The following is a 23454-nucleotide window of genomic DNA, read 5'->3' as shown; positions in this document are numbered from 1 at the left end:
TCAAGAGGCTTTTTAGCTCCTCTTCACTTTCTGCCATAAGGGTGGTGTCATCTGCATATCTGAGGTTATTGATATTTCTCCCGGCAATCTTGATTCCAGCTTGTGCTTCTTCCAGCCCAGCGTTTCTCATGATGTACTCTGCATAGACGTTAAATAGGCAGGGTGACAGTACACAGCCTTGATGTACTCCTTTTCCTATTTGGAACCAGTCTGTTGTTCCATGTCCAGTTCTAACTGCTGCTTCCTGACCTGCATATATGTTTCTCAAGAGGCAGGTCAGGTGGTCTGGTATTCTCATCTCTTTCAGAATTTTCCACAGTTTATTGTGATCCACACAGTCAAAGGCTTTGACATAGTCAATAAAGCAGAAGTAGATGTTTTTCTGGAACTTTCTTGATTTTTTGATGAGCCAGTGGATGTTGGCAATTTGATTTCTGGTTCCTCTGCCTTTTCTAAAACCAGCCTGAACATCTGGAAGTTCACAGTTCACGTATTGCTGAAGCCTGGCTTGGAGAATTTTGAGCATGACTTTAGTTATATATATATGCTAAATGCTAAGTTGCTTCAGTCATGTCCGACTCTGTGCAACCCTACTGTAGCCCGCCAGGCTCCTCTATCTATGGGATTTCCCAGGCAAGAATACTAGAATGGGTTGACATTTCCTACTCCAGGGGATCTTCCCAACCCAGGGATTGAACCCATGTCTCGAGCCTCCTGCATTGGCAGACGGATTCTTTTCCCCCAATGCCCCCTGGGAAGGATGCACACACACAGACACACACATACAGTATACAGTCTAGATTCTGTACTGCCAAGTGCAGTCGCGATCAGACAGCCCTTGGTCTACAACTGCTTTTATGACCCTTGGTAAGACACTTAATCTTTCTAAACCTCAGTCCCTTCATTTGTAAATGGGAACTAATACTTGTGAAGATTAAAGGAAATTAAATGTTCATTAAGTAGTAGTCCCTAGTCCTTATCACCCATCTCTCAAATCACTGAATTATTTTAAGTATCAGATGAATAAATGCATATAAAAGTCTTTTATAAATTGAAAAGCTTGTTGCAACTGTAAGGTATTGCATTTGAAACTGTAAAGTATTGAATTTAACAGGCAACATACCCCTGCACTACATTATGGTTAATAGTATTCATTAACATTTTCAGCATGTAGTAGATGCATCATAATATTATAAATTTCTGCAGCACAAATCAGCAACTTAGAAGAAAAGATCAAGTTTGAAAACAGAGAAAACAATCATCAGTAACAAATATTCTCTATGTAATTTTGTTATAATCCATAGAATTTTAGAAAAATATATCATTTATCTGCAATGGGCTGGGCCTGTACATATAACAGGAGAACAGAGGCTTTATCATGCAGGTGAAGAAAAGGAAAACAAAAATTTTTCCCCAAAATTTCACCAGCCTGTTTTCTAGTCCAAACAATCTGGATAATTTTATCAATAATTCACACTACTTGAGTTATATTCAGGGTTGACGCTCTAGTGTGGTTATGAAGTATATCTTTCCTAGACTTTCTGATTTAAGAATATCAGAGCCATTTAAGGGTAAAGCAACATAAATTATTTAAAAATTGGAACATTTTCTTAAAAAGTGAGCTCGTGTAATTTGATAATGCTCTGACTTTTTAGTTTTAAAGATACAGATATTGAAACTATCCCAGCTGATAATTTCATTCTGACATGAGTTTAAAAGGTTAAGTTACTCTCTGAAGAAAGGTAATCTGGTTGCCTTTCACGGCAGCCTGCAAGCTCTGCAATCTGCATAGAGAGGGGCATTTGTCATCATTAGCTGAGCTGTGACAGCTGGCACCCAGGGTGTCCCAGAATCAAGGGGTGGCAGAGACACTCTTGGTTTAGGTTGCCATTAAGTGTAGCAGGTTTCTTGAGGATCAAGTATATTTTATGAAAAGCTTTGTGATGTAACTAACAACAGTGAACATATTTAGATTTTCCATAACATGGATAATACAATGATAGCACATAATTAGCAGGTTGCCTCTAGACAACAAGATGCCAGATTACAGGATGAATAAACATCTACTGCCTGCCACTTAGAGGGGGAGAATTGTTTCAGCACCCAAATAGCTCCAGCAGAGTGGTTTTTTTTTTTTTTTTTAAAGGCTACATTAAAGTGATCAATTGATTATGTATATTTAAGAAAACAGACTGAAGATAGAAAGTATACTTCTCAGACATGTTTTAAATTTGGTTGTAAACAATGCATAATGTCTTAGGAGTGAGCTCAAGTATACACACTCAATATACTACACAACCTTTTGATAAAATGAATATGAAAACTAAAATCATTTGCACAGATGAAATCCTCCAACTGTTGGAGGTATGTACAGTTGATAAAACATATTTTAAAATATTCCTCGGCAAAAGTTTAAAACCAGAATCTTTTTACCAAATGAGTGCTACTAGCCACGGGTCTGAAACAGTTGTGGTTAATATACCTATAAACTAGTTTTCAAATTTTAACAGTTTATAAGCATGTTTGCTTCATACAGTGCAAAACATATAAAGCAAAAAGTAAGATTATAGTAAGAAATAGGTTGATCAGATCTTTGAAAAATAAGAAGGCTACAATCCCTTTAAAAAATCATCAATGCTTGGAAACATAATCAATAACACTAGGTTTTATATTATTATGTAAACTAGTTTTCTACAAATAAAACTAATTTTTGTGTTAATGTAAAATCTATGCAAATACATGCAGTCATTTATCAGGAAAGCTGACAAGCATTCCATATTGGAGGGGGAAATGAAACTGCCTCAAGAATAGAGGCAATTAATTATTTCTGTATTTTTTCTTCTTCTGTCTTGAGGCACAAAAGTTATCCATCCAGTTAAAACAGCAAATGAAATAAAGAGATTTTTTTTTTTATTTAAACACATATGGCTTTTGCCTGCAATACTGATCACCACAAGGTCTACAGATGCCCGTGGCTAAATTGTACACTGGCAGATGCACACAGGGGAAAACTGTGGTAATGCAGCGTGGAAAGCAAAACAAATGAAGAACTGAGTCTGCTAGTAAAAGGGGGAGACAAACCAACAACAACAACAACAGCAAAAACCCAAACCCCCAAATCAAAAAACCCACATTTTTCCTCCCAGTGAGTTATTCGTTTATCAAACACAGGTTCATGTTGCAAAAAAAAAAAAACCAAACACGTGACCTTGGTCTGTTGCAAAAAGTGAAAACAGTTTTAAGTAAGTGAAGGCGTTTTTCTGTATACACATGCAGATGATGTATGTGAGGGACTGTATGTGAGGGACTGAGCAATATATTTTTATTTATATGGACAGGATAACTAGTAATGTTTAAACTTCTCAATTTTACAATTAAAAGTGTATGACATTCAAAACTGCCACAGTATACATGACTGGATAAATACTGTTGGACCCTTTAGTTATTATTACTTTAAAAATCCATTTAGCTGCAATCTCCTAAGGTATTATTGAAAACTATAAGGGTTATTACAGAATAATCTTGCAGATGTGATATTAAATTCTGGTGGAGACAAGAATCCTGTATTTAGAGGCTGCTTCCTTTTAACAGGTTAACATAAAAATGTATAGAAGCCAATTCAACCTTTTACTATCTGAAAGACTGTGTGTGTGTGTGTGTGTGTGTGTGTATGTGTGTGCGTATGAGCAGGCTATTTTGCAAACCATAAAAAGAGTGTACTTCCTAAAAATGGTTTAAGATTATTAAGAAAGCAATAACTTCTTTCTTAATAGGCCTGTAAGCATGCATAACATTAAAATTCCTATTGTAATTGCCAAATTAAAATAGAAAACAGAAACCATTTAAATAATTTCATATCTTGAGGGCAGAAAGAGAAGACTAGTTGTACTATTCCAAGTTGTAAAAGAGCAAAATACTTGAGAGGGCATCATTATCAATGAAGATGTTGGTACTATTACAATTTAAGAATTCTTTGTTTGGAATATTTATAACTATTTAAATTTAAATGGCAATGTATATTTATACAAAATTAGGATTTGAAGCATATGTTCCAAGAATATGTATATATTAATGAATATTAGCTCTAGTAAACCCTTTGGCATCATCCCCCACCATCAAGGGAGGATTAATTTACTGAAAATGTAAGGTAATACACAATGCAAATGTTGAGAGATTTACTTCTCCAAAGACATAAAGCTAGTAATGTTACAAATATTGCTAACTTACATAAGGAACTTAATATGCATTTTGATGTGTAAACTGTAAACTATACTCCTAAATCTAATATATATATTCATGTGAGCATAACAAATATTACCAGTACCTCTGAAAATGAATCCTTTACTAACCATTTAATGTCACATAGTAAAATTAAACAACTTTCATGTAAAATAAAAACTGTTAACCTATTGCCTGTGTATCTGAAATAGCACTTTATATTTTGAGTCTATTTTGGGACTCTCTGATTAAAACTGGTCTTAAAATAGAATCATGATTAAGATAATAAGTTCTAGGGGAATAACTAAAGGTGTTTATAGTCTAAAGTTTTTTGATATAAAACTAAAACACCCAGATACTTATAAATGAATCATAAAATTTACGAGTAAAAAAAAATTAAGTGCATGAAGCAACTTCTTGTGTCCATGGAAATGTTCTATGTGCCAGATGTTATACAACTCTATACATTTGTCAGAACTCATAGACTGGAACATTCATATTGAAAAAGCATAGACTAGAACAGTACATATGCAAAATATGCATAATAAACCTGACTTTCATAATAAAAATGATTTCCCATAAAAATAATAATGCTATAACTTTTTCCAGTAGGTTCACAAGTTTTTATCAGAGACACGATGTCTTACAAATTCTTTGTCCTTCATGTTTTTGATTTGATCTAGATGTTTAGATAAAACAAACATATTGAGATTAAAAAGTAGTAAGAACTTATTAGTACTCTTGATATTTTTGACAAATCACATGGAAAAATTGTGCTTTCATGAAAATAGTACACAGAGTACTAAATAATAGTAATAGTTCAGATAGGTATACTAAAATGTATATTACTAGTATCATGAAAGCAATTATACGGAAGTGGAAATTAAATATTATTTAGGTGCTCTACTCTCAGAAAATGGTTATAATCTGTATCAGTATGTAAAGTTATCCAAGAAATTGCTATTCATAAACTGATTTCCTTTTTTTGCTATAAAGTATTTATTTTATTTGATATATGTGACAAAAGGTAATAGGTTTTACTAATGCAATTATTATTTTAAATTATTACTCCAGTTAACTGATCATTAAAAAAAAATCCTATTTTAGAAGAACTGCTTTGCTAATTAAGAAATAAGCTCCAAAACTGTAAATTAGTAACAGAAAATGTTACTTCAGACATGCAGTCACTATAAGCTGATTATCTACATCCTGTATTCTAGTCTCAAGGTTACGAAGAATGTTTTCAGTGGCTAATCACATACAGTCTGGACAGTAATGAGAGGTATGCAATCCTGGATGACCCACTACAGATGGACTATTAACAGACGCTAATCACATCTGATTCCATTGTTTTCTCTAAGTGCAATAAAACTGTACTGTACTAAGAGTACTGAGGATACAGCCATATGCACGAATGTCTATAAATCCATGTCAGTGATGGTTTGAGGAATACCTAATTTTCATATATTCATATGGAGAAGAATCACGAGTCCGTTTATGTCACAACATGTTTACTATATCCAAATTAAAAACATAAGTTGAAATCTAGTAAAATGAATTTAAATTTTACAGTTTATAAAGATAATGGTGACTTTCTAAAGGGTCAATGGGGAACTGGAATGTTGGAACACTCCGTAATACTCATCAATAAATGACTGATTAACCTCACTACCCTTAAATGTTTGCAAACAGTTAGAGATCACAATTCATTGTGAACCATAAGAAAATCTTTTGGTTGATAACCCTGCCCCTTAAATTTGTCAGTTTACAGATACAACTTAAAATATCCTGCATCTCTGTGTCTACATTCAAAATAAGTGAGGAAACTGAGACAATGATCTGAATAATCAAGGCTTAAATTTATTTTTTCTACCAAAAGAAAGGTTTTGGCCAGAGTTATCCAGAATCACTCAAATGTGCAAATCTAGCAGTGGTGATGATTCTGGTAAAGTACACTTCCAATTTCTATTTTTAATCTCAAAATTACTTTCAACATTTATTAAGACCAATAACAAATTTTCTAAGCAACAAAGTAAGCAAAAAAAAAAAAAAAGAGTACTCCCTGCTACCATTGTGACTGTATGATCATGTATTAGGGGAATGAGGAAAATTGAGGCAACAGTCTAGAATATTCAAGTGAAGAATTAAGAAAATAATTTTTAAATGTAACCACAATTATCAAGATACTCTGGTTAAAGAAAAATAGGGTCTAAATTGTGCCAACAACGATCTCAATTCTCTGCTCTCCTTTGCCATAGACGATATTAAAATATGAAATAATTATTTTAAGAACTCACTGAAACTTTTGAAGCTTTCAAGCTATTTTGTTTCAAGTATTCTTACATAAGGAGTCACAATAGAAAGAAAGGTATAGATGCACCATCAAATCACATCACCAGAAAAACTCCCTCTATTTTTATTTCATGTGACACATAAAGAAAACCCTGCACAAATATCTGTCTTTAATTTCTCCAGTGTTAAAAAGGAAATATATTGTGTCTGGCAGAATGAAACAGATGAAATAGCCTAGGTGCATTTTAAAAAAAGAGGAGATGGGTTTGGGGTGGGGGTGGTGGGGGCAGGGGAAGAAATCAGATGTGTACAATGAGCCTTCAAAACCACTCCAGCAGTAGGGATAAATAATTTAATAAACTCAACTTCATATTCTTTTTATCTCCCCAGTGTAATAAGCACATATTAAAAAAATAGAACTTTATATTCGTGAATACTTGTGAGTAGAATAGCAGCCAGCAGATAATGAAAAAACAGAACAGTATCTATCTGTGCATTTAATATGTGTGTGCATAACCTCTAACTAACAGATACATTTTTCCAGATGAAAGGTCACAATTGCTTAAATTTATGAACATGTAATTCATATTTAAATTAAGATAAAAAAAAGAAACCCTGCATTCCTACATTTCTCAACATAATAGAGTTTTTCTTTAATCTAATGGGGTGTCTCTTTGCCCATTATTTTGTGTGTCCCATATAAGTTATGTAGGTTTACAGAAGGGAGAATAAGTTACCTAGGAAATACCACTTTAGAAAAAAGTTATTTCGCCACTGTTATTTTAAATGCTTGGAAGTAGTAAGGATCACAATATTTAATTATTTTATATTCATTAACATTCTTACAATTTTTGACAATGGTGTGCTTGTGATTTTCTCCATTTTTTAAAAATAATAGAACATTCTAAATCAAAGCCACCTAGTGAACTAAGTGAAATGGAAAAGTCAAGTTGGTTAGACCTTAATATCCCAAATACCACTCAAATATGAGCATCTCAAACAATCATTAAATCCTGAGATTCTTGGGGTCTTTTCTTCAATTAGGTCAGTTTTCTTCAATTATCATTCTATTATTAGCTCTTGTCAAAGATGTCTGCACAGCATATCAATGAAAACAATTAAGTATTTATATCCTGAAGCATTGGACACACACAAGCTTTCATTCTAATACTAACTACTATGATTATGTTTATAGTGAAAAAAAATGTATATATACAAGACTGGTGTCATTAGAGCTGTTTTATGAACTTTTCACAAGTATATAAAATTGATTTTAAGCTATTTCCGTGCATTACACAACCATATAAAATAATTAGTTCCATAGGTCAAATGATATTTTATAAAAATTACTTTAAAATTGTTAAATACATCGCTCCAACAAATCAGATCTATCTCCAAAGCCTAGCTGAAAATCAGCAGAATTACACAAAAGCGTACTATATATTTTAAGTTCCTCTCCATAGGTCATTTCAATTAAAAAAAAAGGTGGGGGGGAATAGAAAGCACACTCCTCAGAACAGTTTAATTTTCCCTTCAACAATGAGAGGTGTCTGAGATCACTGGAAGGATCAGCTACAGAAGGCAATTCATTTCACGTGTTCAGTGTAACAGAAAATCACGGTGTTGCAGCAACAAGCAATACTTGCGCGGGAGTATTATTCTAGGGCGCCCAGTTCACCCGCGGTGATGAGAGCGGGTGGGTGAATCCTATGTTATGTAAATCACTGTCAGCTCCCAGCGTGAAGGGTGCTGAAGGAAGCAGCTCAGGAAACACGGTCCCAGCGTCCTTGAAGCCCAAAGACTTCACTTCCCGGGAACACTCTAGGACTAACGAGTTTTTAGTCCTTTTCTCACCATCCATTTTTCTTCTTCAAAGTGCAAATCGTTAGTGAAAAGGCCTTGCTTACACCAATTAGTTTGCACAAAGTGCTTTGGCGTTTAGCTCTGCTTTAACCCAATTAAGCCGCACAGTGAGCCCCGAAGATGCGCCACCTGCGCGCCTGGCTCCAGCGCTACCGCCCGGCGCGCCTCGAGTCCTTCGAGTCCGACCCACCCGGACGGCCGCCGCCGCGGTCCCCCGAACGGCCTCGGGGCCTCCGAATCCCAGGCTGCCTCAGGTCTTCGGCAACTGGGGGCATTTGCAGGTGGCCCAAGAAAACAACGGCCACTCTGACCTGAACCCAAGGGAGAGCGCGCTGGGCGCAAGGGCCCCGCGACCCCGGGACCAGAAAGCGCGGGCTCGGCCGCGACCACACGTGCGCCCGGGCGGCGGCGGGGAGCGTGGGCAGAACACTTGCAGCAAACGTGGAGAAACCCGGGACCCTTAATAAGGTTTTCACATACCACATAAGCGCGCACACACAAAACCTATGGGACATGGAGCAGATAGAGGAAAGAAGGATGGTCAGGGAGCGTAGGGCCGCGGGACCGGCAGGGAGCACGCGGGACCTGCACTGGGTGGGGACAGAGGTGGCTTCCCCCAGAGACCACAGGCACATCTTCGTCTTCGTGGCCGCAGGTTCCCCGGCGGTGACTTGCCTCCTCTTCCTTCTCTTCCAACTGCCAAAAGGTAGTAGTGCGTTCACCCGCCTCGGTGCCAAAGTAGGGAGGGGCTGGCGGTTACGCCCAATCCCTGCTCCTAAAGGGGTGCAAGGTTCTTGGGGAACAGAGTAGGTGGATGCTGTGGGCCCCGAATCTAATATACTGTTTTAAGCTAAATCGGAATCTACCACCCTTGGATAACAAAAAAGTATGATGCTGTACCTGTGCAAAGAAGAAAGGAAAAAAAAAAAAAAAATTCAAACGCTTGAGTAGAAAGTGGGAGCCCTGAACAAGATCTTTTTACAAGTGGCTCTGAAAGAAAGTGACTACAAACCTGTTCCAGGAATTATAGGATTTTGCTGGAAATAGTCTTAATTCAAGGTAGGGTGTTAAAAATCTGCCTAGGTTTAAAAACAACTACAGAACTCCTAAGTAGTATTTCTTCCACTTCCAGTACATCAAGCACGCAGTTGGTACCAGCAGGGGGGGAAAAAAGCTCTACATAAATCCATTTTGCCCTCCTTTTTTAGATTCCCAAATTTAAAAATATTGATTTCTTTCAAAGTTTTTTTAAAAAATGATGTAAATTTTAAAATCCCAGGTGACTGCAAATTAATTTTCTTTAAAAATCTTAACCATTTCCCTTAATCAAGTCATTGCAATATTATAAAATTAGAAGTCTGCTGTCAGATGACCACTAAAGATCCCTTAGGAGAGAAGATATATCCTAAATTAACACATCTGTAGACAAGACAGAAAGCCCGAACACACAAATTTTCAGGATAGGTATCTGCCCCTAGGTCTCATCTCCATGACCTCTCCTGAACTGTCATGTATTCAAACACACCTCATTATGAACTCACATTAAGATAATCTCTGAATCTCAGAGAGTTTTCTTTCACAGATATGTCTGCCAGTGCGTACAAAAAGTTAGTGTCCTGGTTATAATGTTGGGCAAGTCTATCAAAGTACAAAGAGGACTGCAGATGGGGGGAGGGGTGTACTAAACATTTTTTAAACATCCCAACTTAAACTGGAGTAGACAACATCTAACAGCAATCATTTTCAGATTCCTTTCAACAACTTCAAATGAGGAGAAAAACATAGGTAAAACACTGCATAACATAAAAAAAATCATTCTAATATGGGAACATCCAGAAAATTACACTGGTATCAGTCCATCCAAAACCAGCCTGCATATACTCTGAAGAGCAAACTCCCAACCTGCATTCAAAAAGACCTCCAGGATTAACAGGCGTTAATTATCTCACTCTAAATGCAAGTTAGTGACTTTTGTTTTAGAAAACCCCATCTAATTCACCAATTGATGGATGACCATTAGTACACCTGTATTTGCATTTCGTCGGTTAAAAAGACAAGCAGGGTTTTTCAGCACAGAAGAGAACCACTTTGCCAAGTCTTTTCAAAACGTCAATATGCTTCAATTAATACCAAAGCTGAGCGATTCCTCCCGATTTCCAAAACTGTCTAGGTGGCCTGGGTGGTTTTCTGCCCAGCAGCAGCCTCCTACCTTTAGTTTGTGTGCCTATATCCAAGAGGGGGGATTAATTAGCCGGGCTGGAGCTGACGGAGGCTGTCGTGACGAGCCCAGTGGCGATTGGCCGCCAGCCTGCCTGGCCCTGCCTTTATAATTTCCACACGAGTGCATCTGGGCTCTTAAGACAAACCAACAGCAGCTTCTTCTGACATATACACAGGCGCACACTCATCCCCGACGCACACTCAGCACACTTTTCCTCCATCCGATTCACAGCCCGGCACACACCATGATCACGGGCAAGCGTAAATAAATACGGAAAGGGTTGATTATTTTGACTACTGGAAGAGCTTTGCTGGGTCTCACCGCAACTTTTGTTTTTATAACTGAGGTGATCTCTGCACGCGTTTCTCTCACACAAGGAAGGATTCTTTAAAAGAGGAAGAGAGACGGAGAGAGAGAGAGAGAGAAGGGGTGGGGGGAGAACAACCTTTCACTTTAAGGCCGGCTGGGCTCAAAGATAAAAGGCAGGGGAGAACAGCGCGAGGGAGTCCCCGGCCGCCGCCGCACTTCGGAGAGACGCTTCTGGTACAGTTCCGAGCGCCGCGGCCCGTTTCTCCACCGAAGTTGGCTCCAGCTCTAGCAGCCGCGTTGGATCCCACAGCTTACTGCGAGACTCCGGTGTACAACCCGGATCTCTGCCCCAACATGATAGCGGCCCAGGCCAAGCTGGTTTACCATCTGAATAAATACTACAACGAAAAATGCCAAGCCAGGAAAGCTGCCATTGCCAAAACCATCCGGGAAGTCTGCAAAGTAGTTTCCGACGTCCTGAAGGAGGTGGAGGTGCAGGAGCCCCGGTTCATCAGCTCTCTCAACGAGATGGACAATCGCTACGAGGGCCTCGAGGTCATCTCCCCCACCGAATTCGAAGTGGTGCTTTACCTTAACCAGATGGGGGTGTTCAACTTTGTGGACGACGGCTCGCTGCCCGGCTGCGCCGTGCTCAAGTTGAGCGACGGCCGCAAGAGGAGCATGTCGCTCTGGGTGGAATTCATTACTGCCTCCGGCTACCTCTCGGCGCGCAAAATCCGGTCCAGGTTTCAGACGCTGGTGGCTCAGGCGGTAGACAAGTGTAGCTACAGGGATGTGGTAAAGATGGTGGCGGACACCAGCGAAGTGAAACTGAGGATCCGAGACAGGTACGTGGTGCAGATCACCCCGGCTTTTAAATGCACCGGGATCTGGCCCAGGAGTGCTGCCCACTGGCCACTTCCCCACATCCCCTGGCCGGGACCCAACCGGGTGGCGGAGGTCAAAGCGGAAGGGTTCAATCTCTTGTCCAAGGAGTGCCACTCCCTGGCCGGCAAGCAGAGCTCGGCCGAGAGCGACGCCTGGGTGCTGCAGTTCGCGGAAGCGGAGAACAGACTGCAGATGGGGGGCTGCAGGAAGAAATGCCTCTCCATCCTCAAAACCTTGCGGGATCGTCACCTGGAACTGCCGGGCCAGCCCCTTAACAACTACCACATGAAGACTCTGGTTTCCTACGAGTGTGAGAAGCATCCCCGGGAGTCGGACTGGGACGAGTCCTGCCTGGGTGACAGGCTGAACGGGATTTTGCTGCAACTCATCTCCTGCCTGCAGTGCCGGCGCTGTCCTCACTACTTCCTACCGAACTTAGATCTGTTTCAAGGCAAACCTCACTCGGCTCTAGAGAACGCTGCCAAACAAACGTGGCGACTGGCGAGGGAGATCCTGACCAACCCGAAAAGTTTAGAGAAACTTTAGAGGACAATTTTAATCGAGAGCCGAAATGTGATTATACTATTCATTCTGAAAAGTTCTCATGCAGTGTAAACTTCCTGTTCGATTCCTATCTAATATTCCACTCAGCAGTGCAAACAATCTCTTCCTTCAAAAGGAGTGCTAAGGCAACCGCTTAAGGCATCATCTCACCCACCCCTCCAAGGGGAGAAAAAGTAGGGAGAGCAGATGGAGAACACCCCAAACCCACAAGTATTAGAAGACTTCTTTACAAAGGATTTCCTATCGCCCTTGAAAAGTACACAGGAACACCCGGAAAACAGCCTGGCTGTAACGCAAGACCGCTGTGAATGCTAACTATCAGAGGATTATAGCAATCTTGGCTGTGAGTAAACATGATTTGGATATGCCATCTGAAGGAAAAGTGTAATGTATATTTTGATTTGTAACAAATATTGTGATCTCACATTGTCTTTGAAAGTGTGGATGTTGGTGTTTTGTGATTTGGTGAACAAAAGTTAAATTGGCATTTTGGATGTTCCAGACATTTTCCACTAACAAAGATATAATTTAAAGGTAGATTTCCTCCTGGTACTTTTATCTGTCTTTAAAAGTGTCTGAACTTTAAAAAGTTTACATTTTGTTTCAAATATATTGCTTGTTCTATTTCTAACATTCCATAAATATACTTGAAATGTTATTTAAATATATTCAAAGAAATTTGAATTCAGCTTATATAATAACGCTTGAATATCTGAATTATATATTTGAAAAATGCACTTGAAATACACTGGATAATTACTTTTGTGATTTAGATTTTAATTTCTGTTGCTGGTTTTTATTTAATTAGAAGCTAATAAATGAAGTAAAATAAAACTTGTTGTGTCTCACTTTAAATTGTTTTCCTGTCAAAAGATGTAATCCTTAAATTTGAAAACTGAACCACTTGAATATTTTAAACATTTTGAGAAATATGCTAATGAAATAATTAAAAATAAAACCTTAAAATATTGGCAAAAAGCTCTTTTTGTATAGGTACACAATACAATGATCTACTGTTAGCTTCTGACTTACTTATAAGACTATTCCATTCGACAACAGAAACAATTTAAATCTACCTTTGAAAGCCTGCTCTTTTGGGTTAATTATTTATGTAGAATTTTTGACACTATAAGGATGAAATATGTCATGACAGTCATGGTTGCTGAGTTAAAAATCAGACAAACTCCGAGAAAAATGAACTTAACAAAGTCCTAATAAAACTTTTGAAATTTGTATATGAAAACTATGCTAATAAAATGAAGGTAATTTCTGACCTAATATATGTCAAACCTTATTTTATGCAGTAAGGGTTCCAGGCAGGATAAATTAATCAGAAATCCAAAATTACCATTTACTTCATAGAGCAAGCCAATGATAAAAGCATAAAGACAAACTTTAAATGATTTAAAATCAAATGCACTACATTCAAACTCATTTTCAAAATTCTATTCTTTTGGAGCTAGAAATAAAAGAAGTCCTGTGACTATCCTCCAGAGTATTTTAAGAGTCAACACGTCTGGGAGGGGCTAATCACCTATGGGCCCTGGTTAGTTAATTCAGGTGCAGGTAAATTTGAGACTTTTAATTGCTATTCCACAAATAGCATTTTATAATGTTTTGCTTCTATATATAAATTAAACACAAATAATAAAGTTTTGGATCTTTGGGAGTATTTGTTTTTTGCTATTTTAGAACAACTGCCTCTGAAAAATACTTTAAAGGCAGATTTTTGTAAAATGATGCTTGTTTATCTAGCATGACTTATGTTCTTGAATTGATAGCCTCAGGAAAAAAAAGTTTACAAATGGCACAGTAACATAAAAGTTAAAACAACAATGGAATTGATTTCAGAAGAAACTTCAGAGGTATAGAGCTGCTGAATACTCAGGTTTTAAGTTTTACAAAATAAAATATAATAAACAAATACTTATGCATTTAAAATCATCCAAATATATGTTGTCCAGCACTACAACCACAGAAGACCTCATCTTTAAACATCTGAGCACCAATACATACTATGTATACACATTTTAAAGCAACGCTTCTCGGAGAATCGATTTCTCTTCTTAAATTCACATATAAAACGCATTCTTATTTCAGGAAATGAAAACTGGATGTAATAATAGAGATGAATTTATATCTAAATGCCCCTCCATAGTTTTCTTACAATCTTTTAATAAACAGTGATTCATACTTCAATGTATACTTTTGGAAATTAAAAGTGACCTTAGTAAGAAATTCCATGAGCCCTTTCCCAGTCTTCCTAGAGAATCTGAGATGCTGTACCCCAGGGACTTGGGAGCAACTGGCTTCACTACCAAATCTGCCCAAGTGCACACAAAGGCACTAGCACAGAGAAACTGTTAAAATGTAATAACAGGATTTAAGATGGTTACTATATTCTCCAATCCCATAAAATAGAGCAAGTGTTATTTCACTCATTTCATTTTCTATGAGGAGGATGGGAATGTGCTCCCCTCCCCCACTGTCATTTAAAACCAAGCAAAATTGAAAACCACTTCCTGCCTGCCACAAAGTCACCAGTACTGCACACGGAATCATTTTAACTCACTTTTGTGTCGATCTTCTTGAAGGCAGGATCATCCTCATCTACCTCGAAGTAGATTTCGGTCGTGGTGATGGAGAGAGTCCCCTTGGCCACTACCACAGGAGCAATGAGCTGGGCAGGAGTGCTGAGAACCACTGGACCTGAAAGAAGAAGGCACCAGAGGAGTCAGGCTGTGCCTCTTTGCCCTTGCTTGCTCCCTCCCGGAAGGGCACCTCAGGTTTTTAAACATGCACTGAAAAAAAGTGTCTATATTATGCGGCAAGCTCCTTTCATGTGAGATAGGTCTGCTTAGTTGTTACACATTCTTATAACCAGACTGGAGATAAATAATTCTATAAAAACCCAAGAGGTCACAAAATCGAATAAGTGACCCTCACTAAGCAAGTTTGCAACCTCTGCCTAGAAATCCTACATGGTTAGTGGGGCGCTGACATTAACCAACTTAAAAGTGCAGAATGACTCTCTCAGGCCCTGATTTTCCATTGAGCACGCACGGGCTTTCCGTTCGGAAGAGACGCTCAGGGCAGTCAGCACGGTCCCCAAAGACCAGCCAACGTGTAAATCCCGTCCACTGGGCAGCAGCGGCCCCCCAGGATGGGGGGGAGGATGTGAAGAGGTACAGGTCTAATATGTAAACCCCACTGCACTAACGGGTTTGCATCTTGCAGGAAGGTATCCCCACGCGCACATCGATACACTCGCAAAACGCGGACGTTAAATACATTGTTTATGCAGAAAAGCAGGAAAATTGTAGCAGTGATTTTTTTTCTCACCTGTAATAAGCCAAACATTATGAAATTGTAAGACGACTGAACAAAACGATTCTCAGAAGAGCATCTGCAAAGTGCCCTTTCTCAACTTTGGGGACTAGAAAAACTAAGCTTCAGTAAAGAGATTTTTAGAAAGTGTGCCTACTAAGGTGCTTACTTCGAATTCCTTCCACCTGAGTTAAAATCGAAAATTAAAAATCTCACGTATTAGAATATTAATTCAAAAGGGGAGGGGGTTACTTAACTGCCCATTTAAGATTCCCCGTAGAGCGGGGACATTCTTCGCTCCCCTCAAGTCTGTACTTAAAATATAGACTTAGAAAAAAAAAATGTATTCGTTATTCTCTAGCCAGGGCTCATTATATTCCCTTCTACCCCCACACCCCCCTCATCCCCAACCCACCCTCTCCAGTACACACTTAAATGAGTCACAGTAACAGTAGAGGGAAAGGAATGAAAAGGTAGGTCCCCTGCGGCCGCTCAGGCCCGGGCCCCTCGCGAGCGGCGGGTCCTCGCGGGGAGACCCGTTCGCACCGCCGGAACCGCGGCGAGCAGGCCGGGCCTGGTCCCCGTCCGAGTGCGGGGACCGCGGCGGAGCCCACGATTCCAGGGAGCGGCACACGCCGAGTTCACGACCATCCTGCACAAAGCCGGGCGTTTCTGCTGCAGGAGGACCAGGGAGGAATCGGCCGGCTGTCGCGCTTAAAGGGCGGGGGTTTGGGGGTGGTGGTGTGTATGGCTGTGGGGCAAACTGGGTGTCAGCCTGCATCCCGGTCGGGACCGCCCGCCCGGGGCGGGCTCACGAGGAGCCCCTGCTTTCACTCTGCCACTTCCCAGCCCCTTCAAGCCCGCAGCCGGGGAGCCCTCCCGGCCCTGGGGCGCGCCGGCTACCGGCGCGGGTCTCGGGCGGGCAGCTTCCGCTGGGGCCGAACGGAGTCAGGGGTCCGCCTTGGCTCCATAAGGTTTTTCTTTCCAAAGGGCTAGGCGGTCGATCTGAAGCGCCACTTTAAAGGCTCATCAATCTTAATCTAGGTTGCTCAAGTAATTATGCCCGAATCTCTTGTACGATTACAAGTGGATTTGGGTTTCTATTCCCCAGGCCCTCCTTTGTGTTTATTGGAGGGTCTGCGCGCGCGCTCCTCCGAAGCCCCCCGCGCTCCGGCCGGTTAGAACCGCTCCCTTAACCCTTAAGCCGCCGTGTCGCTCGTTTGGAGGCCACTCTTCGTACTTCTCTTCTGTAGAAATCCGGGAGGTTTACTCTTGACTGGGGCGAGGTGAGAAAGAAGGTGACCTGATTCACCTCGGAAACTGTGTCTTCCTACCCATCCTTGGGCCTTGATGAACCTTAAGCAAATTCCTCATTCTAAACACGGAAAGCTACTGATCTCTGGTTTCATAGAATATTCTGGTGTTTGGAGACGATGAATGGTCAAAAACATTAAAAATGGCGAACTGCTTCGTTCTCTTAAAAAACAGTTTAAAATATCCAAACAAATTGGAAAAAAGGTAAAAATCATGATACCCGTTATTAAAACCACAGAAACTGATTGACCGAAATAGACGGTATTTTAATTACACAATTTTAATTACGAATTTTAATTACACAATTCTGTGAACTTTTAACGGGGAACACATTTCCGCTACCTGTTTCTCTGACTATCTGAAAGGCGGCTGCGTTTCCTTTTGATTTTACTCCAAACGCTTCTACTGAATTGGGATTTTTTTTTTTTTTCCTGGGGGGTCGGTGGTGGGCGGTTATAAAAGGGCTTCGAACTGGTCCTTCTTTAAGAAAGGCACTCATGAAATATTCAGCTTTAATAGTGTGTCATTTTTACTCCTGTCCTTTGAAAATCTCCAATTACAACTTCCAATTCCATAGCATGTTTAAGGAGCGCTGAGTCTTTTTGTTGTAGCCTTCAGGGAGCAAACTGGCCGCAGACAGAACAGAGTTAATCCACTACAGCGATAACAGAGAGGGGATTATGTTTTAATCCCTTTTGGGGGAGCCTCTGGATTTTAGGGATCCGATATTAAAATGTTTACATAAGGCAAGGTCACAAACCAGCACCCAGCATCTTCCAAGTGGAAGATCTGGTTATTTGGAAACCTTGGATTCCTTTCCAAATAAAAATAGTTCAGAAAGGGCAGCACGTCTAGACGTCAGAGTGATGTGGCAGATTCTGTTCTAGAAGATAACTAGATACATATTTAATCTGTTGGGTGTAGGGAACTGGGGACTGGATGTAGATCTATTCATGCTAATCAGTACCATGGCAATAAAAGGATCCACTATATCAAGGTCCTCAGGCACACACAGAAGTAAAGTGATGGATATTAAAAGATAGTGAAACAAATGGATGGAACCAAACCACCCCCCTTTTTGTTGCTACATCCAGTGGTTAAAAGTTTTACCATCAAAAGTGCTAACTAAAGGAAAAATAAATGTTACTTACCTTTTAGAATTGGCAGTATAATGTCTAAGAAGTATTGATCCATTACTATTTGAGAGGACAGGGATATGACTTGCCATTAATTTAGATGCTAATTTAAAATCTGAACTAGAACAAAGATTACCCAAGCACAATGGAAACTCTTAAGAAGAATTAACTTCTCTTTAGAGCCATGGGATCTTTATTCAGTGGAGGGGTAGAGTAGAGTAGAAAACACATATGTTTTATATTTAGGAAGGGAACTATTCATCAAATATATATTATTTAAAAGTAGAATGTTAAAAACCACTTGTGGGTTTGGAGGATTTTACTGAGAACAAAATTCTAAGCCTAGAAGTCATGATACATCAACTTTTAGACAGAACTTTACAGTTTACACAGGTCTTTTACATTTTTACTTAACTACTAGTTCAATAGTCACAATTTGGGGGCTATGGATGTATCATACCCTCCTGCCAAAAACCACCAGGAACACAACTGGAGTTGAGAAGCTGGTGCTAACTGCTCACTGCTGTGAGGGAGATAGGAAGGAACCATGAGATGACTAGGTAAGAGGGTTCAGAAAGGACTTGCTGTAGGATCAGAGCTCTGGTTAAGTGATTTGGGGAAGGGTTCAAAGAAGAGCTTTGCTCTGGATTGGGCTCTGTCAGGATTGGCAATAATTCTGTGATTAAGCTTAATCTTATCTAGGACTAGACCTTCCCTGGTAGCTCGGATGGTAAAGACTTTGCAGTGTAGGAGACAGGGTTTCTATCCTTGGGTCAGGAAGATCCCTTTGAGAGGGAAATGGCAACCCACTCCAGTATTCTTACCTGGAGAATTCCATGGACAGAGGAGCCTGGTGGGCTACAGTCCATGGGTTCACAAAGAGTAGGACACAACTTGGCGACTAGACCTAGGCTAAAACTGTGATTGATAGAGAAGAAGCAGTTGCTCCTATAAGGAGTAAAGGAGGATGTTAATGTTCAGGTAAGTTGTATAGAGTGATCTTGCTTTTGTCTGTGCTTAGACAAAATTATAGTGTTTTTTTACCTCACATCATCATGTGGACTTGTCTGATGCTGGTGTTCTGTGAGGTTGTTTAGGTCCAACAGGAGAACACCATGACTGAGCTGTGAGCCCCAGGCCAGCTCCCAGTGATCCTGAGGCCTCCTTGTAAGGGTCAGGCCAGTTTCCTGAGGTCAGAGGCTGCTTTTCTCTTCCTCAGATTCAGGAATTAATCATTTTTTTAAGGGAGAGAGTCAACAGCATTCCAGCTATTAAAAGTCAATTATGGTGATTAAATTCTCAAACTGCTAAAATTCTTACAAGCTTCAATATAAAGCAAGACAAAGAATATATATATATATATATATATGGACAAGGAGTTGAAATTCAATTAAAATTGGCATTGTTACAATTATTGATGACTTTTAGTTGGCAAAAAATATACTTAGTGTACATGAAATTATGATGTATTTTAGAGTCACTTGAATATTTTCTAAACTTAGTTTAATATTAATAAAAGTTTTATTAGCTATATGGATTTACTCCAATCTCAATTACTCTGAAACCACATGTTCAATTTGCTGTTAGAACACGTAAAAGACCATTATTTGGGGATAATAAGCATTGACTAATCTTTGTAAAATTACTAAACTTACAGTCCTGCATTATTTAGAAGAAGTAAAACTAATGTGAGATTCTTTATGTTTAGTGGAAAAGGATATCATTCCAGAAAATTTTAGCACAAAAATATAGTATGTAAAATTTTACAAACGCTTCTATAGTGAGAATAGAATTTGTAGGAAAATAACTCACGGCAGGAGTGACCAAACATATCTAAAATATTTATTGCTGCTTTGAACTTATTTTTAAGTAGGGCACTACCAATTTAAAGGAATGTTTACACCATATGATTACATGAATGAAATGTTTAATCTCAAAGCAACTGAAGACTATGAGAATATGAGAAAGCTGGAACTTTGTTTTGGAATCCTAGGAAAACTTTAACCATTAAGAAAATGGAGGTGTTTGTGTATGTGCCTAAGGGTGAGGGCAATTAGGGGTGAATGCTGCAGAAGATCTGAGTTTCCTACTACCCAGAGTTTCCTGGGTTTCAAGCATTTGAAATGCCTCAAAAAAAAAAAAAAAAAAAAAGGAAAGTAACAAAATGTCTACCAGTGACGCTTTTCTTTAAATGCAGAAAATATTGATAGTGGTCCAAATATATTACCAGAATAATGATGCTCTGAGATTTTTCAAAAACTTTTCTTGCAGGGAAAAGAATTCCAGAATATTTTTGCTTAAATCAGGAAAATATAACTTGAACAACTCATAGCATACATAACCCAAGAGTAATAAATTTGCATTCCAGCATTATCACCTCCTTCCCTAACACACACACACACACACACACACTCCCCACACTACCAATTATGAACACTCTATAAATCCAAATTTTATACAAAACTCACTCTACCCAAGAAATGGCCTCTTTGTGCTGTTTGGCGACTTTTTGAACATAAGTGAAAGTCACTCAGTTGCGTCTGACTCTTTGTGACCCCATGGACTATACAGTCCATGGAATTCTCCAGGCCAGAACACTGGCATGGGTAGCTGTTCTCTTCTCCAGGGATCTTCCCAACCCAGGGATTGAACCTAGGTCTCCCACATTGCAGGCGGATTCTTTACCAGATGAGCCACCAGGGAAGCGAACCTAATCTATCCTTAAGTTTTGAACATAATCTATCCATAAATTGAGATGAACAATAACCAATCATCCTGCTGTGCAGTGTCTTCCTTAGATTGTTACTGTATAAAATGAGACAGATGCTTCAAAATACACATGAGTCTTTTCAGAGGTGAGCAAACCTACTTCTGGTAAAACTCAGCTTACCAGAGTCTGAAGCAGAAACAGAAACAATGGAGCCCTGTATATAAGATAAACTGAAGACTACATTTTAACAAAATATCTATTCACCATGGTAGAACATCTATCTAAAACCCCATTTAATGTGTTTATAATAAATAATTTTATAAGTCCTAAGAGATAATTTGATAGGCCTTAACTTTAGTTAACCTATCATTTACGTTTGTGATTCTTTTGTAGACCCGATAACTCTTTATGTTAAAATGAAACCAACAAAAACCAGTGCATTTTCGGCAAAGACAACCCTACAGAAGGAACAGCTTACAAAGCATATATACTCTAAGTAAAATATTCCTGAATTATTTCCCAGCATAAACATATACTAAAAAGCAGTGATAATTTCAATGTTTGTGGGTGATAATTTGCTCTGCCTTTTGATTCACTAGGTGAGCCAGCTGAGAAAACTGTGATTCTAGTTATATCACGTTCAGTACAACATATGGAATCCATTCTTCAGTTTCTGGAAAGGTACTGACTCTTTCATGGCACTAGGATATCATTTAATGATCAAGAAGAGTAACTTCCTACTAGATTGGATGAGTGAGTAAACTGGGGGACATGATTTAAATCTACTGGACCAGGATGACTAAGTCTTTGCACCCCTTGGTTAGAGGACTGACTTGTTTTTACTTTTTCATGGTTTCCTGGGCACATCTTTATTGCAGCACTTAAAATGCATCAGATGTCTGCATTTAGAAGGCTGTTTCTCCCATTTGGCATAAGCTACTTGAAGACAAGGGAATTATTTTCTCTCAACTGAATACAGAAAATGATAAACATCTTTGTTGCATTTATATATCATAGTAAAATGGTCAATTAAAATAACAGATTACATCTTTTATATTTTTCTGGAATTGATTTCAAGTTGTTCTTTAAAAATATGCTGGACTTTGCATTTTATAGAAGAGATCAATTTTAAAATATGCTCCAATAGGAGTTAAAATGCAGCTGGTCATTCCAGCTATATATACATATAACATGCATACTATTATTTTTTGAATGACATAATTTTATAACTGCCACATTTTTCCCAGTGTGTAAGTTGTTTTCTCTTTGTAAATTAAATACTGAGACAAATGTTGAACTCATTTAATTCATTCATTCATGTAGCTAGCAAAAATTATTCAATTATTCACTGTTTCAAGCACTGAGAGAATGCAGTAATGTATAAGGTGTGGATCTTACCCACAAACCGCTTAAAATACATAGCAAAGATAAGAAATATATAGGAATAAGTATGGAATAAAGGAGAAAGAGTTCACCTAAGCATTGTTAAAGCACTTGACATGTATGAATCTCATTTGTTCCTCGTAACACACCAGCAGATAGGTACAGCTATGATTTCCATTTTACAGAGAGAAAATGAGACTGGGAGCTGAAGCAACTTAGGGAAGGTCACTCAACTTGGAAAGGGCAGAGACATGATTCAAACCTGGTGACCTCACTCCAGGGTATTTACTGGTAAGTATACTGCCTCCCGGGCTTCCCTGGTAGTTTATCTGGTAAAGAATCCACCTACAATGTGGGGGACCCCAGTTCAATTCCTGGGTTGGGATGATCCCCTGGAGAAGGGATAGGCTACCCACTCCAGTGTTCTTGGGCTTCCCTGGTGGTTCAGACAGTAAAGAATCCTCCTGCAATGCCGGGAGACCTTGGTTTGATTCCTAGGTCGGGAAGATCCCCTGGAGGAGAGCACAGCAACCCACTCCAGTATTCCTGCCTGGAGAATCCCCATGGACAGAAGAGCCTGGTGGGCTACAGTCCATAGGGTTGTGGAGAGTTGGACTAACTGAAGCGACTTAGCATGGCACAGCAAGGCATACAGCCTCCCACCAAGAGCAGAACATAAAAATAATAAAAATCCTATAGACAGTCACCGAACTGTAAGATTTCCAGTCTCTTGGGGAGGATATGGTGGGGCCAGGTGAGGCAGTGAACTGAAGTGAGTTGTGATGGATGGATGGGTAGGATTCAGATAGGTGGATGTACAGGGAAGAGTGTGTGAGCAGGAAAAGAGTTTGAACAAATAGGGCGGGATACGCACAGGAGAAAATCAGATGGGACAGCAGTTAATAGATGTGAAGGGGAACAGTGCTGGATGAGACTGAAAAAATACATGTAGCCTTGAATGTCATATTTTTTAGGTTAAGGAACCAAAGATTAAAGCTCAGGTATCACAGTGTGGAGCAGCAGTGTCTGTCCTTTTTTGAGCTCACGCATCTCTTGAAGATGATTAAATATTTGGTCCCTTCCTAGAAAAATCCACATATGAACATTCATCCATCCTGACTGCATAAAAGCGAAGTACTCATATTTTGCAGAAAATAAAATTCGGTTATTTATCTTGATGTCCTCCTCTATCTAAAGATCTTTCTGCCTCTGTATTTACTGTTATTTCT

General features: G+C 39.3%; 2 protein-coding genes across 2 annotated transcripts in view; one reads left to right on the top strand and one right to left on the bottom strand.

Moving 5' to 3' along the window:
- LOC104985510 (neurobeachin-like) overlaps positions 1–23454 on the bottom strand; it is a gene marked incomplete at its 5' end in the record, with an annotated part of 408530 nt that overhangs the window by 195768 nt on the left and 189308 nt on the right. Inside the window, one exon of the mRNA XM_010835724.1 lies at positions 14928–15064. Coding sequence (XP_010834026.1) covers positions 14928–15064 — 137 coding nt within the window. The remainder of the gene's footprint in view (positions 1–14927; positions 15065–23454) is intronic.
- MAB21L1 (mab-21-like 1 (C. elegans)) lies at positions 686–13333 on the top strand. The gene has a single exon (XM_010835608.1). It carries the CDS (start codon positions 11258–11260, stop codon positions 12335–12337), a length of 1080 nt encoding a protein of 359 aa, XP_010833910.1. The 5' UTR covers positions 686–11257; the 3' UTR covers positions 12338–13333.

The sequence above is a fragment of the Bison bison genome, unplaced genomic scaffold, assembly GCF_000754665.1.
Source record: "Bison bison bison isolate TAMUID 2011002044 unplaced genomic scaffold, Bison_UMD1.0 scf7180017864048, whole genome shotgun sequence".
Lineage (NCBI taxonomy): Eukaryota > Metazoa > Chordata > Mammalia > Artiodactyla > Bovidae > Bison > Bison bison.
The sequence above is the reverse complement of the archived record's forward strand: the minus strand, read 5'-3'. Positions and strand labels throughout refer to the sequence as shown.

What these genes read in the sequence shown, in the direction of transcription:
- MAB21L1 (XM_010835608.1), top strand. Translation starts at nt 11,258, where the DNA reads ATGATAGCGGCCCAGGCCAAGCTGGTTTACCATCTGAATAAATACTAC.